The sequence below is a fragment of the Symphalangus syndactylus genome, chromosome 20 (assembly GCF_028878055.3).
Source record: "Symphalangus syndactylus isolate Jambi chromosome 20, NHGRI_mSymSyn1-v2.1_pri, whole genome shotgun sequence".
NCBI classification, from domain to species: Eukaryota; Metazoa; Chordata; class Mammalia; order Primates; family Hylobatidae; genus Symphalangus; species Symphalangus syndactylus.
Genome location: NC_072442.2, coordinates 27748958 through 27763703, shown reverse-complemented (window position 1 = coordinate 27763703; position 14746 = coordinate 27748958). Strand labels below are relative to the sequence as shown.

The following is a 14746-nucleotide window of genomic DNA, read 5'->3' as shown; positions in this document are numbered from 1 at the left end:
TTGTTCTCTAACTTCAGCCTGACTCTGTGGGTAAGTAAGCTGGAGGTCAGAAGGGGTAAGTAAAATTTATAACATCCCATGAAATGTAGTTAGATAAAGTTCTACATTTAAGATGATCAGGTTGAGTTTCCAGTCCAGTGATTGTAACACTATTTGGCTTAATGTTATCAATAGCTAAGACATGTGAGGCCCATGTATGTGAGGAATAAAGGCCCTGTGGCAGCACCAATACCATAGCAGTTGCCACAGGGAAAAGAATAATACTATTGACCATTAAAAAAATGTGTACCTGAGGGGAAAAAAATCCCACAAAAACAGTCACATCCTTTATTGAAGGAGACTCACTCAAGGTTCCAAGATGTCATATTTTTTCTACTTCGATAAATAAGTTTTGAGTGGTCATTGCCATGGCATTACACATATAAATGTACCATACTGTTTATATATACACTCATTCTAAGCCACCTATTTGCCTTCCCAGACTATTTGGCTGAATGGGGTCAAATAGATAAAATAATAGGCACTATATCAGTTGCATTTAATAGCCAAATTTACCCAAGAAGATTTTACTTGAATCACCAAAGTCTGTATAAAAACATATACCTACGTACATTGGAATCAATAAAGATTTCTGATTCTTCACATTCACAGCAAAGTAATGCTGCTGATTCACTGTCTTCCAAATGAGAGCTCTGTAATACAAACAAGATCATTTCAGAGATCCAAACGAATGGGCCCATAAGCACGAGGGGAAAAGCAAGCTGAAATCACTGAGTCAGTGGTGTTAGCTCACAGGTGAGAAGCTGCAATTCTGATTAGTGATGGCTGTTTTGAGAGAATACCGCCAACAAGGTGACTGGTTAGTTGATTGAGGAATGCTTGATCAAGTGAAGCATTTCCTGTGGTTTCCCGATTTGGGGAAAGAGCCAGCACATCTTTTTCTGTAAAGATGGTGCTGCTAGCCAGGCACAGTGGCTCACGCCTGTAATCCCAGCACTTTGGGAGGCCGAGGCGGGAGGATCATGAGGTCAGGAGATCGAGACTATCCCGGCTGACATGGTGAAACCTGGTCTCTACTAAAAATACAAAAAATTAGCCGGGTGTGGTGGCCAGCGCCTGTGGCCCCAGCTACTCGGGAGGCTGAGGCAGGAGAATGGCGTGAACCTGGGAGGCTGAGCTTGCAGTGAGCCGAGATCGCGCCACTGCACTCCTGGGCGACAGAGCAAGACTCCATCTCAAAAAAAAAAAAAAAAAAAAAAAAAGATGGTGCTGCTAATCCTTTATAGTATGTACTCTGAACTCTTCTCAGCCTGGGGATAGATTTGTGTTCATTTATCTTCACATCCAAAGACACACATTTGATGTATTTGTTTAGAGATAGGCTATAGAATATAGCATAGGGCCTGATTAGGGGATCTAACTCTTAGCCTAGCCTCATTAGCTCTCTGCTGCCAAGTGTTCATATAAGCCAAGAGACAGGCCGGGCACAGTGGTTCATGCCTGTTAATCCCAGCATTTTGGGAGGCCGAGGTGGGCAGATCACCTGAGGTTAGGAGTTTGAGACCAGCCTGGCCAACATAGTGAAACCCTGTCTGTACTACAAAAAATATATATATATCTCTATCTATCTATCTATCTATCTATCTATCTATCTATCTATCTACCTATCTATCTTAGCCGGGCGTGGCAGTGTGTGCCTGTAATCCCAGCTACTGGGGAGGCTGAGGCAGGAGAATTGCATGAACCCAGGGGGCGGAGGTTTCAGTGAGCTGAGATCACGCTATTGCACTCCAGCCTGGGTGACAGTGCAAGATTCCATCTCAAAAAAAAAAAAAAAGAACCAGGAGACATGCCCTACCCAAGTCCCCCAACAGGCGCCAGAAAACAATTTAAAACCTGTCCTTCTGTTCTCTAATCTCTTTCTAAAAATCTGTCTAGAAGACAAGGAAAATAAGACAAAGGAGTGAAATAATCAGCTGGTAACATAGGAGTATTTTTCCCTATGACTAACAACTCAAAAAAGGAAACAGAAAAGGCTCCAACTCTGACTCATTAGATTCTATTCAAATGTTTGCTGTTAGCTAACAGCAGCTGGAAACTGAGTTATCCCTACATGGATCAATGATGCATAAGCTTACGTCATTAAAACTTCTCACTACCAGTGGCTGAAACTTATAACTACTTTATGGCTATCCTAGTTGATTCCTACTTTAATTTTTCACAGGTAAGTGCTGTGTTTCATCTGAAGTATACCCTCAGAGATAAGAGTTTTAGAGTGCAAAGAAACTTAAATGAAAGAAAGTAAAGCTCAGAGTTACTCTTTCTGATAACAGCCTTGCTCCTGGTTTACTTCCTTCTCATTTTTTTTCTACTCTGACCCTTTGTCTACTTTTAGTTTTCTGTCTTAAAACCAAGTCTCATCTGGCATTGTCCCTCTCTCTTCCTCTTTTAGAAAATAATCAGAAATAACCAAATATTTAAAATCATTGTTGGCCGGGCGTGGTGGCTCACGCCTATAATCCCAGCACTTTGGGAGGCCGAGGCGGGTGGATCACGAGGTCAGGAGATCAAGACCATCTTGACTAACATGGTGAAACCCTGTCTCTACTAAAAATACAAAAAATTAGCCGGGTGTGGTGGCGGGCGCCTGCAGTCCCAGCTACTCGGGAGGCTGAGGCAGGAGAATGGCGTGAACCTGGGAGGTGGACGTTGCAGTGAGCCAAGATCACGCCACTGCACTCCAGCCTGGGCTACCGAGCGAGACTCCATCTCAAAAAACAAACAAACAAACAAAAATCATTGTTAAAAATCCTACAAATGTAAAGTCTTTTTAATTCTTGTTCTCTTATATTTTGGAGGGGGGAAAATAAGAACATTTACTCTCCATCTAGCTTAAAAAATATATAAAATATTTGAAGACCTCTGGAACTCGTATTAGGAAAGCTAAAGGCTTAATAATAAATATTTGAAAGAATTAAAATGGTAGAGATCAGAGCTGCTTTCAATCTTCCCAAGCTGTCATACTACAACAGATACTAATATAGATAATACTAAGCACATCAAAAGTGGCTTGTCACTGTCACAGTATAAAAACTAGAGAGAGGCTGGGCACGGTGGCTCACGCCTGTAATCCCAACACTTTGGGAGGAGGGTGGATCACCTGAGGTCAGGAGTTCAAGACCAGCCTGGCCAATGTGGTAAAATCCTGTCTCTACTAAAAATACAAAAAATTAGCTGGGCATGGTGGCGGGCACCTGTAATCCCAGCTACTCTGGAGGCTGAGGCAGGAGAATTGCTTGAACCCAGGTGGTGGAGATTACAGTGGGCCAAGATCATGGTCACAGCACTCCAGCCTGGGCAATAAGAGCAAAACTCCATCTCAAAAATATGAATAATAACAATAATAATAATAACTGGAGAGAGCTTGAGCCCAGGAGTTGGAAACCTACCTGGGCAACATAGTAAGACCCCATCTTCCTGACAAAAAAAAAATAATAATAATCAGCCAAGTATGGTGGCACACCTCTGTAGGCCCAACTAGTTGGGAGGCCGAGGTGGGAGGATCACTTGAGTTTAGGAGTTCAAGGCTTCAAGTGAGCCATAATTGTGCCACTGCCATCTGGCCTGGGCAACAGAGCTAGATCCTGTCTCCAAAAACAAAACAAAACAAACCTGAAGAGAGAAAAGTAGAAATTAAACCAAATTACACTAGTTAAGATGTTGCAGCTTTCATTCTTATAAATATTTCAGATGTCCACACTAGCTCTTTCAAAATGACCTTTCGGCCGGGCACGGTGGCTCATGCCTGTAATCACAGCACTTTGGGAGGCTGAGGCGGGTGGACCACCTGAGGTCAAGAGTTCAAGACCAGCCTGCCCAACATGGTGAAAACCCATCTCTACTAAAAATACAAAAATTAGCCAGGTGTGGTGGCGCTCAATTGTAATCCCAGCTACTGGGGAGGCTGAGACAGAAGAATCACTTCAACCTGGGAGGTGAAGATTGCAGTGAGCCAAGATCACGCCACCAGAATGGGTGACAGAGCAACACTCTGTCTCAAAGAAAAAAAAATGACCTTTCAAGAAAGAGGTCCTGTAACCACACTTGCATTCCTAAAGTTATTTTAAGACTTTATATATATATTCATCAATTGAAACAATTCATTAAGATACAAGGTATCCATTAAAGTGGGCTGATGGCATTACAACATAATTGATTCATGGAACAAGTGTTTACTTGCAACCAACATATTTAGTTCTAAATTAAATTCTGAGAAACCTAAAGGAAGACAAAGGACAAAGGTCAAGTTCATTTCCCTGCCTTCTGAGACCTGGTAATTATTATTATTATTATTATTTTTGAGACGGAGTCTCTGTCACCCAGGCTGGAGTACAGTGGCGCAATCATGGCTCTCTGCAACCTCCGCCTCCTGGGTTCAAGTGATTCTCCTGCCTCTCCCGAGTAGCTGGGACTACAGGCACGTGCCAACACGCTAGCTAATTTTTTGTATTTTTAGTAGAGATGGGGTTTCATCGTGTAGAGATGGGGTTTCATCGTGTTAGCCAGGATGGTCTCTATCTCCTCACCTCGTGATCCGCCCACCTCGGCCTCCCAAAGTGCTGGGATTAGAGGCGCGAGCCACCATGCCCAGCCAAGACCTGTAATTCTAATTCCTGAATTGTTTCCGGGTTCTGCAGAGTGAACAGTCTTTCTCATGAGGATATGGCTTATTCCAAGATTTCAAGGACGAATTAATATTTAGGACCTCTACTAAACTACACAATTATTTAAATAGATGCTAAAAAGCGTTTGACAAAATAGTCATTTCTGGTTTCAAACATTTTTAATAAGCTAGGAATACAAAATGCAGCCTTAATTCACTGCAGAGATTTTTTTTTTTTTTCCAGAGTCTCACTCTCTGTTGCCCAGGCTGGAGTGCAGTGGTGCAATCTCGGCTCACTGCAGCCTCCGCCTCCCAGATTCAAGTGATTCTCCTGCCTCAGCCTCCCGAGTAGCTGGGATTACAGGTGCGCACCACAACGACCGGCTAATTTTTGTATTTTTAGTAGAGACAGGGTTTCGCCATGTTGACAAGGATGGTCTCCATCTCCTGACCTTGTGGTCTGCCCACCTTGGCCTCCCAAAGTGCTGGGATTACAGGCATGAACCACCGTGCCTGGCCTAGGTGGGCTTAATTATATATAGCACCTCTCAGTGGTAGGCCTTTACCTCAGCCTCATTGCCTGAATTTCATATTGTAAATTCCCTCAATGTTTCTTCTAGCATGAAGGTGGTGATCTTCCCCAGTTTGTAGTGCAGATACCAATTCTCTTTTCTTTATTTTCTTCTTTTGCGTGTCCCTTTGGCAGGAATTTTGAGGAGGGCAAAGTCAAACTCATATTCTTGCATTGGATGTATCAAGCCCAAATCTTAACTAAACTGAGTTCATATCCTGGTTCTGCCACTTACTAGCAGTGTGATTTTGAGCACATTCCTTAATTTCTTTGAGCTCAGTTTCCTCATCCATAAAAATGGGCACAACAATAACATCTATCTATTAGGGTTGTTGGAAAGATTGTATGAGAGATAACACAAGAAAAGCATTTAGAGACTTACAGCCAGGTGTGGTAACATGTGCCTGTAGTTCTAGATACTCAGCCGCTCTAGAGGCTGATGTGGGAGGACTTGAGCCTGGGAGTTCAAGTCCAGTCTGCACAACATAGCAAGACACCTGTTTCTACCAAAAAAAAAAGTAATAAAAAAAAGCATTTAGAATAACTTAGCTTCTGATGTTGCCACTATTACTGCTGCTTCTAATAATAATAATAGATATTACTATAATAATATTAATCTCCTTCCTAGATGTAAAAGGCTTATACATTTGGGTTAAAATTTTCTTTCAAAGAAACTTTTGTCTTCAAGGGAAATTTTGCTTATATCAAGTCTTAAGTGTTTTTCATTCTTAAAGACAAAATCATATTCCCTACATAACCTGGAAGCAACTGAGCTCACAATGAGCCATTTATTGTACCCCTACTGTGTATTAAGCACTTTTCTGGGTGCTGAATTATTAGTAGCTAAGGTAAAACACCAAACAAAAAGGGAAAGGTAACTGAACAGGTTACAAAAACAGTTTTTTGCTTTTTATGGGGACACAAAAACTACAAAGATAGGATATGACTTGGGGAAACATGTCCCTTTAGCTAAGTATTGTGTGGAGAAAAATAGGGGTTAAGATTGTTGGTAAGAAAAACATCCGCACCATAACAAGAAGTTTCAATCCAGAACAGCTTCTAAGGAACAATTATAGTAATAAAATGTTGCAATTTTTATATGGACTGTATGATGCAAGAACTCATGTACTAAGAAGGAGGTTTTCAAGAGTGTTAAAATCTAACTTGTGCAGTTACCCAACAATTTACAAGCAGAAGTCTTAAGAAATAATCCCACAAGAGGCCGGGCATGGTGGCTCACACCTGTAATCCCAGCACTTTGGGAGGCCGAGGCAGGTGGATCACCTGAGGTCAGGAGTTCGAGACCAGCCTAGCCAACATGGCAAAATCCCATCTCTACTAAAAATACAAAATTAGCTGGGTGTGGTGGCAGGTGCCTGTAATCCCAGCTACTCGGGAGGCTGAGGCAGGAGAATCATTTGAACCCATGAGGCAGAGGTTGCAGTGAGCCAAGATTGCACCACTGCACTCCAGCCTGGGAGACAGAGCAAGGCTCCATCTAAAAACAAAACAAAACAAAACAAAAAAAAAGAATAAATAATCCCACAAGAGTCAAAACCTGTTGCCCTGTTGTTACTGTTAAGTCTCTTTTACCCTATTCTTGTTATAGATTATATGGTTTTAAGAGGCAGAGAACATTTACTATTTCTTTCCTCTTTCCCTTTTTCTTCCATCTTTCATCCTCTCCTTTTTTTTTTTTAATTTTTTTTGTGGTTCTAAGTGAATACATTGCAGCTGTACTTAAAGAAACTAGTGACTCTGAAAATGTACTATTAGACATAGGCTGGGCGTGGTGGCCCATGCCTGTAATCCCAACAATTTGGGAGGCTGAGGCAGGCAGATCACTGGAGCCCAGGAGTTTCAGACCAGCCTGGGCAACATTGGCAAAACCCCGTTCTCTACTAAAAATACAAAAAATTAGCTGGGCATGGTGGCGTGCACCTGTAGTCCCATCTACTCGGGGGGCTGAGGTCAAAGGATCGCCTGAGCTCAGGAAGTTGAGGCTGCAGTGAGCCGAGATCACGCCACTGCACTCCAGCCTGCACAATAGAGTGAGATCCTGCCCTCAAAAAATAAAAACAAAAATATACTATCAGACATCAAACAATAAAATATATTTATACCCCAAAGCCCAGCAACTTTGGGAGTAAGAGCTTTTAATCCTTTAAAGGCTAAGACATACCCTGGCACTTAGGTATAACTGCATTGACAAAGCAATTTCATAGTCTGTGTCTGATCCAACTAAGGAAATTCTCTAAAGTCTTTGTGCAAATTATACATTTAAAAACAATTATTTCAATTCTTTGCTGTATTTACTGAGAGAATGAAGACCATTCTTGGCGATCAGACTATTGACATTCCAGAAAATGCAGGCATCACTCTGAAAGGATGCACAGTTATTTTGAAGAGCCCCAGAGAAAGTTAGGGAGGGACTTCAATTACATCAATGTAGGATGCATTCTCCTTGGAAAAGAAGAGGCGCTAGGTCGACAAATGATTGGGAAATAGAAAGGAAGTGGCTACTGCTTGCACGATTTGTAATCATGTACAGAACATGATCAAGGGTGTTACACTGGGCTTCCATTACAAGATGAGGTCTGTGCATGCTCCTTTCCCCATCAACTTAGTTATCCAGGAGCATGGGTCTCTTGATGAAATCCAAAATTTCTTGGGTAAAAAATACATCTGGATGGTTTAGATAAGGCCAGTGTTGCTTATTCAGTTATCTTAAGTCCAGAAAAATGTATTAATCCTTGAAGGAAATGACACTGAGTTTGTTTCAAATTCAACTGCTTTGATTTAGCAATCCACAACAGTTAAAAACAAAGATAACAGAAAACTTTCAGATGATCTGTATGTCATTGAAAAAGGAACAGTTTAGCAGGCTAATAAATAAGATCTAAGAGTTGTCCAGCTACAGAAACAAGATACTGTATGGTTGCTAAGACCTGTTTGTGATATTTTAATGATGCATTAAAAGACCTCTATTACAGCTGGGCTTGGTGGTGCATGCCTATAATCCCAGGTACGCAACAGGCTGAGGCGAGAGGACCACTTGAGCCCAGGAGGTTGAGGCTGCAGTGAGCCGTGATCCCACCACTGCACTACCGCTTGGGCAACAGAGTGAGACACTGTCTCAAAAAACAAAAACAAACAAACAAAACCCTCAAAAACAATTATTTTAGTATGTAACACATATATGTGGTAAACAACTAAGAAGGTGTCAAAGAGTATTTTTAAGTCTTCCTCCATCCCCGTCCTCCCACCTACCACAACCCCATTCCTAGAAGTAATCACTATGCCAGTTCCTAAGGAATCCTTTCAGGATTATTCTGTGTACATACATGCATTGTATGTGTAGATGTTCTTTCTCCAAAATACACAAATGAAAGCACACTGCACCTATTTTTCTGCCCTTGCCTTTTAAACTTAGTATCTTTGTTTCACTACTTTTTAAAAACCACATAACATAAAAAATGACATAACATAAAATTTACCCATGATTCAATTACCCCCCACCAGGTCCCTCCCACAACATGTCAGAATTCAAGATTTGGTTGGGGATGCAGCCAAACCATATCATTCCACCCCTGGCCCCTCCCAAATCTCATGTCCTCACATTTCAAAACCAATCATGCCTTCCCAACAGTCCCCCAAAGTCTTAACTCATTTCAGCATTCTACTGGTACCAATTTACTGTATTAGTCTGTTTTCACGCTGCTGACAAAGACATACCCAAAACTGGGCAATTTACAAATAAAGAGGTTTAATTGGGCTTACAGTTCCATGTGGCTGGGGAAGCCTCACAATCATGGCAGAAGGCAAGGAAGAGCAAGTCACATCTTACATGGATGGCAGCAGGTAAAGAGAGAGAGCTTGTGCAGGGGAACTCCTGTCTTTAAAATCATCAGATCTCATGAGACTTATTCACTATCATGAGAACAGCATGGGAAAGACTTGCCCCATGATTCAGTTACTTCCTACCAGAGTTTCCCTCCCCCAACACATGGGAATTCAAGATGAGATTTGGGTGGGGACACAGTCAAACCATATCAACCATCTTAACTGATTTTTTTGAGACAGAGTCTTGCTGTCACCCAGGCTGAAGTAAAGTGGTGTGATCATGGCTCATTGAAGCCTGGACCTCTCAGGCTCAAGCGATCCTCCCATCTCAGCCTCCCTAGTTGCTGGGACTAAAAATTACGACACCCAGGTAATTTTTAAATTTTTCTGTAGAGATGGGGTCTCACTATGTTTCCCAGGAAGGTTGCAAACTCCTGGGCTCAAACAATCCTCCTGCCTTGGCCTCCCAACGTGTTGGCATAAGCCATCACACCTGGCCCCATCTTAACTATTGTTAACTGTACAGTTCAGTATGTTCACATTGTTGTACAGTCAATCTCTAAAGCTTTTTCATCTCAAAGAACTGAATCTATATCCATCAAACAACTCTTCATTTCCCCCTATTCCAACCCTTAGCAACTACCACTCACTTTGTTTCTATGAGTTTTGACTGGTCTAGATAATTCACGTAAGTGGAATCATACAGTGTTTGTCTTTGACTGAGTTATCTTACTTAGCATAAGGTCCTCAAGATACATGCATGTTGTAGCATGTGTCAGAATTTCCTTCCTTTTTAAGCCTGAATAATATTCCATTGCACACATATATGACATTTTGTTTATCCATTCGTCTGTTAAGACATTCATTTCATTGTTTCTGATTGCTGCATAACATTTCATTGTAGAGATATCCCACGATTCAGTTAATCAGCCTCCTACTAATAGATTCAAGTTACTTACAATTAAACTCATTTTCTAATATGCTGTAACAAATTACCACAAACTTGATGGCTTAAACAACATACATTTATTATTTTACAGTCTAGAGGCAAGGAGTCCTAAAATCAAACAGTTGGCAGACCTGTGTTCCTTCTGTAGGATCTAGGGGAATGTTACAGGCTAAATTGTGTCCCCCAAAATTCATGTTTAAGTTTCAATCCCCAGTACCTCAGAATGTGGTTGTATTTGGAGACAGAGCCTTTAAAGAGTAATCAAGTTAAAATGAGGTTTAGTAACCTAGGGGTGGTTCCAATATGGGTGGGCCCTAATCCAATATGACTCATATTCTCATAAAAAGAGATTAGGGCCACATGTACTGGCTCATGCCTGTAATCCCAGCACTTTGAGAGGCCAACTCAAGAGAATCACTTGAGGCCAGGAGATCGAGACCAGCCTGAGCAACATAGCAAGATGCCATCTCTACAAAAAAATAAAAACAAAATAGCTGGGCATGCCTGTAGCCCTAGCTACTCGGGAGGCTGAGGCAGAAGGATTGCTTGAGCCCAGCAGTCCAAGTTTACAGTGAGCTATGATCACACCACTGCATTTTAGCCTAGAAGGCAGAGCAAGACCCTGTCTCAAAAAAAAAAAAATAAAATAAAATGGAAAAAGAGATTAGGACACATATACACCCAGAGGAAAGACCATGGGAAAACAGAGGGAGAGGACAGCCTTCTACAGGCCATGAAGGTCAGCCTCAGAAGAAATCAACCCTTGCCAATACATTGATCTTTGACTTGCAGTCTCCAAAACTATGAGAAAATAAATATTTGTTATTTAAGCGATCAGTCTGTTTAAATGGCTTATACTTGTTATGGTAGCCCTAACTATTTTTAGGATAATCAATTTCTTTGCCTTTTCTAGCATCTAGTGGCTATCTGCATTCTTTGGCTCATGGCCCCCTTCCTCTATCTTCAATATTGGTAAAGGTGGGTTGAGTTCTTCTCCTATCGCATCAATCTGACCTCCTTTCCTGGGTTCCTCTTCCACTTTTTTTTCTTTTTCTTTTTTTAACTTTTAAGTTCCTGGGTATATATGCAGGTTTGTTATATGAATAAACTCATGTCACAGGGGTTTGCTTTATAGATTATTTCATCATCCAGGTATTAAGCCTAGGACTCATTAGTTATTTTTCCTGATCCCCTCCTTCTTTGCACCCTCCACTCTCTGGTAGGCCCTGGTGTCTGTGTTCCCCTCTATGTTTCCATGTGTTCTCATCATTTAGCTCCCACTTATAAGAACATGTGGTATTTGGTTTTCTGTTCCTATGTTAGTTTGCTAAGGGTAACAGCATCCAGCTCCATCCATGTTCCTGCAAAGGACATGATCTTGTTCTTTTTTTATGGCTGCATAGTATTTTGTGGTGTATATGTACCACATTTTCTTTATCCAGTCTATCATCAGTGGGCATTTAGGTTGATTCCACGTCTTTGCTGTTGTAAATAGGGCTGCAATGAACATATACATGCATGTGTCATTATGATGGAATGATTTATATTCCTTTGGGTATATACCCAGTAATGGGATTGTTAGCTCTGTTTTTTTTGAGATGGAGTTTCGCTCGTTTTCCAGGCTGGAGTGCAATGGCGCGACCTTGGCTCACTGCAACCTCCACCTCCTGAGTTCAAGTGATTCTCTGCCTCAACCTCCTGAGTAGCTGGGATTACAGGTGCCCACCACCAAACCCAGCTAATTTTTTGTATTTTTAGTAGAGATAGGGTTTCACCATGTTGACCAAGCTGGTTTTGAACTCCTGACCTCAGGTGATCCACCAGCCTTGGCCTCTCAAAGTGCTGGGATTATAGGCATGAGCCAGCATGCTGGCGGTAATTCTGTTTTTAGCTCTTTGAGGAATTGCCACGCTGCTTTCCACAATGGTTGAACTAATTTACACTCCCACTAACAGTGTATAAGCATTCCATTTTCTCCACAATCTCCTCAGCATTTGTTATTTTTTGACTTTTAATAATAGTCATTCTGACTGCTGTGAGATGGTATCTCACTATGGTTTTGATTTGCATTTCTCTAATGATCAGTGATGTTGAGCTTTTTTTCATATGATTGTTGGCAACATGTACGTCTTCTTTTGAAAAGCGTCTCTTCATGTCCTTTGCCCACTTTTTTTTTTTTTTTTTGAGACAGAGTCTCACTCTATCACCCAGGATAGAGTGCAGTGGTGCAATCTCAGCTCACTGCAACCTCTGCATCCTGGGTTCAAGCAATTCTCTTGCTTCAGCCACTGCGATTACAGGAGCGTGCCACCATGCCCAGCTAATTTTTGTATTTTTAGTATGGACAGGGTTTCGCCATGTTGGCCAGGCTAGTCACGAATTCCTGACCTCAAGTAATCCACCTGCCTCGGCCTCCCAAAGTGCTTGGATTACAGGCATGAGCTACTGTGCTCAGTCTCCTTTGCCCATTTTTTTTCTTTTTTTTTTTTGATACGGAGTCTCGCTCTGTCCCCCAGGCTGGAGTGCAGTGGCATGATCTCAGCTCACTGCAACATACGCCTCCCAGGTTCAAGCAATTCTCGTGCTTCAGCCTCCCAAGTAGCTGGGACAGGCGTGTGCCACGACGCCCGGCTAATTTTTGTATTTTTTAGTAGAGACAGGTTTCACCATGTTGGCCAGGCCACTCTAGAACTCCTGACCTCAAGTGATCCTCCCACCTCAGCCTCCCAAAGTGCTGGGATTACAGGTGTGAGCCACTGTGTCCGGCCCTTTGGCCCACTTTTAAATGGAGTTTTTTGTTTTTTTTTTTTCTTGTATATTTGTTTAAGTTCCTTATAAATGTTGGATATCAGACCTTTGTCAGATGCATAGTTTGTAAACATTTTCTCCCATTCTACAGGTTGTCTGTTCACTCTGTTGATAGTTTCTTTTGCTGTGCAGAAGCTCTTTAGTTTAATTAGAGTCAACTTTTACTTCTTTGCCATTGCTTTTGGCATCTGTGTCATAAAATCTTTGCCTGTTCCTATGTCCAGAATGGTACTGCCTAGGTTGTCTTCCAGGGTTTTTATAGTTTTGGGTGTCCCTCTTCTACTTTAACAGCCTTTGTGACTGATTATGTTGCATCCTGCCCCGATAATCCAGGGTAATCTTCCTATTTTAAAGTTATATATGATTAGCAACCTTAATTCCTCATTTACTATGTTAAAATAACATATTTACAGGTTCACAGCTAATTAGAATGAGGACTCCACTGGGGGCCATTATTCTGCCCACCACCATAATCTTCTTCTTTTTTTTGTTTTTTTCTTGAGACAGTCTTGCTGTGCTGTCCAGGCTAGAGTGCAGTGGTGCGATCTCGGCTCACTGCAACCTCTGACTGCCAGGTTCAAGCGATTCTCCTGCCTTAGCCTCCCAAGTAGCTGGGACTACAGGTGCCCGCCACCATGATCGGCTTTGTATTTTTAGTAGAGACGAGGTTTCACTATGTTAGCCAGGCTGGTCTTGAACCCCTGACCTCATGATCCGCCCACCTGGGCCTCCCCAAGTGCTACAGGCATGAGCCACCGTGCCTGGCCCATAATCTTCATCTTTGAAGGCTTTACTGGGGAGAACCAATTGTTTTCTAGAATCCAATATTTACACCAATAAACTGGGAAGCAAAAAATTAAGTACAATGGGAAATACAACACTATAGTTATATACTTTGCACATAAAGAGGATCGCAAAAACTTAATATCAGCCACAGAATGTTTGAAATAGCTTTTTCTGGAGAGGTGATGATTTGGATTTAATCCACTCATAGTATTTTATATAGGCTTTTTTTTGTGATAAATGGTACAGATTTGCAAATTGTCTAGTATTAAGGATACAATCTGTGGTTACTGAATTTAACTGAGTCAATTTGAAAATTTAAATCAAGATAAATTGAGTGGTTCCTTCTTCTAGGCATCCACAGTTCCTTGGGCACACATTTTCTAACTCTTAACTCACTACTGTAATTATTGCTATACATGTTCTTTATCCCCCTCTGGACTATGAGCTTCTCAACTTGTATTGCCAGGGCCTGGCACACAGTAAACATTCAATAAATGTTCAATGAATAAGTGACTTAGTATTAGTTGTTGCAATTCTTCCTTGTTGCCATAAAAATAACACAAATTGAAGATAAGTTATAATCTTTGTATATAGGTATAATTAAGAGACCAACAGTCTTGACTCCCCTGAACACATGATATTTGTTCCTTAATTAGTAATAGTAGCAACAGCTCCTACTGTGAAGAGCCAATTGTTACATGAAACACTGCCTCTCTTGGGCTCCAGATCAACATGGAAGCTTTAAGCCAAAAGAGCATCTTTATTTCTCAGAGCCTCTTAGCAGCTTGGCCTGTCAGTGGCTAAGAGAGTCAAGATACTCATGCCACATTACTCCCTAACTCTGGCCTGCAATTAGCCTATTTCATTTGCAAAGGTATTGCTGCTCTTCACTCATTGCACATAAGCATCATAGGCTTGTTTCTCTTCTCACTGTGCCCTTTAGAAGGAACACATCTCTCAGTCCAAATCTCACCCACCCTTCAAAGCACCAGTCAAATCCCAGAATTTCAGGAGACTTCAAAATGATGACTTCAGTCCCACTGAAGTAGGAGATCCCTTCTGAACCTTCCTTGTGTAGGCAGGGGTTGGCAAACTATAGCCTGTGGGCCAAATGTGGCCCATGGTC

General features: G+C 41.6%; 1 protein-coding gene and 1 pseudogene across 4 annotated transcripts in view; one reads left to right on the top strand and one right to left on the bottom strand.

Annotated features, from left to right (window-relative positions):
- SSH2 (slingshot protein phosphatase 2) overlaps window positions 1–14746 on the bottom strand; it is a 315105-nt gene that overhangs the window by 230793 nt on the left and 69566 nt on the right. For 2 of the 4 annotated variants that reach the window (XM_055257466.2, XM_055257465.2), the window contains exon 2: window positions 612–692. The exons of the other annotated variants lie outside the window; for them this stretch is intronic. In XM_055257466.2, coding sequence (XP_055113441.2) covers window positions 612–692 — 81 coding nt within the window. The remainder of the gene's footprint in view (window positions 1–611; window positions 693–14746) is intronic. 4 annotated transcript variants of the gene reach the window in all.
- On the top strand, window positions 7558–8253 carry LOC129470093 (large ribosomal subunit protein uL6-like; annotated as a pseudogene).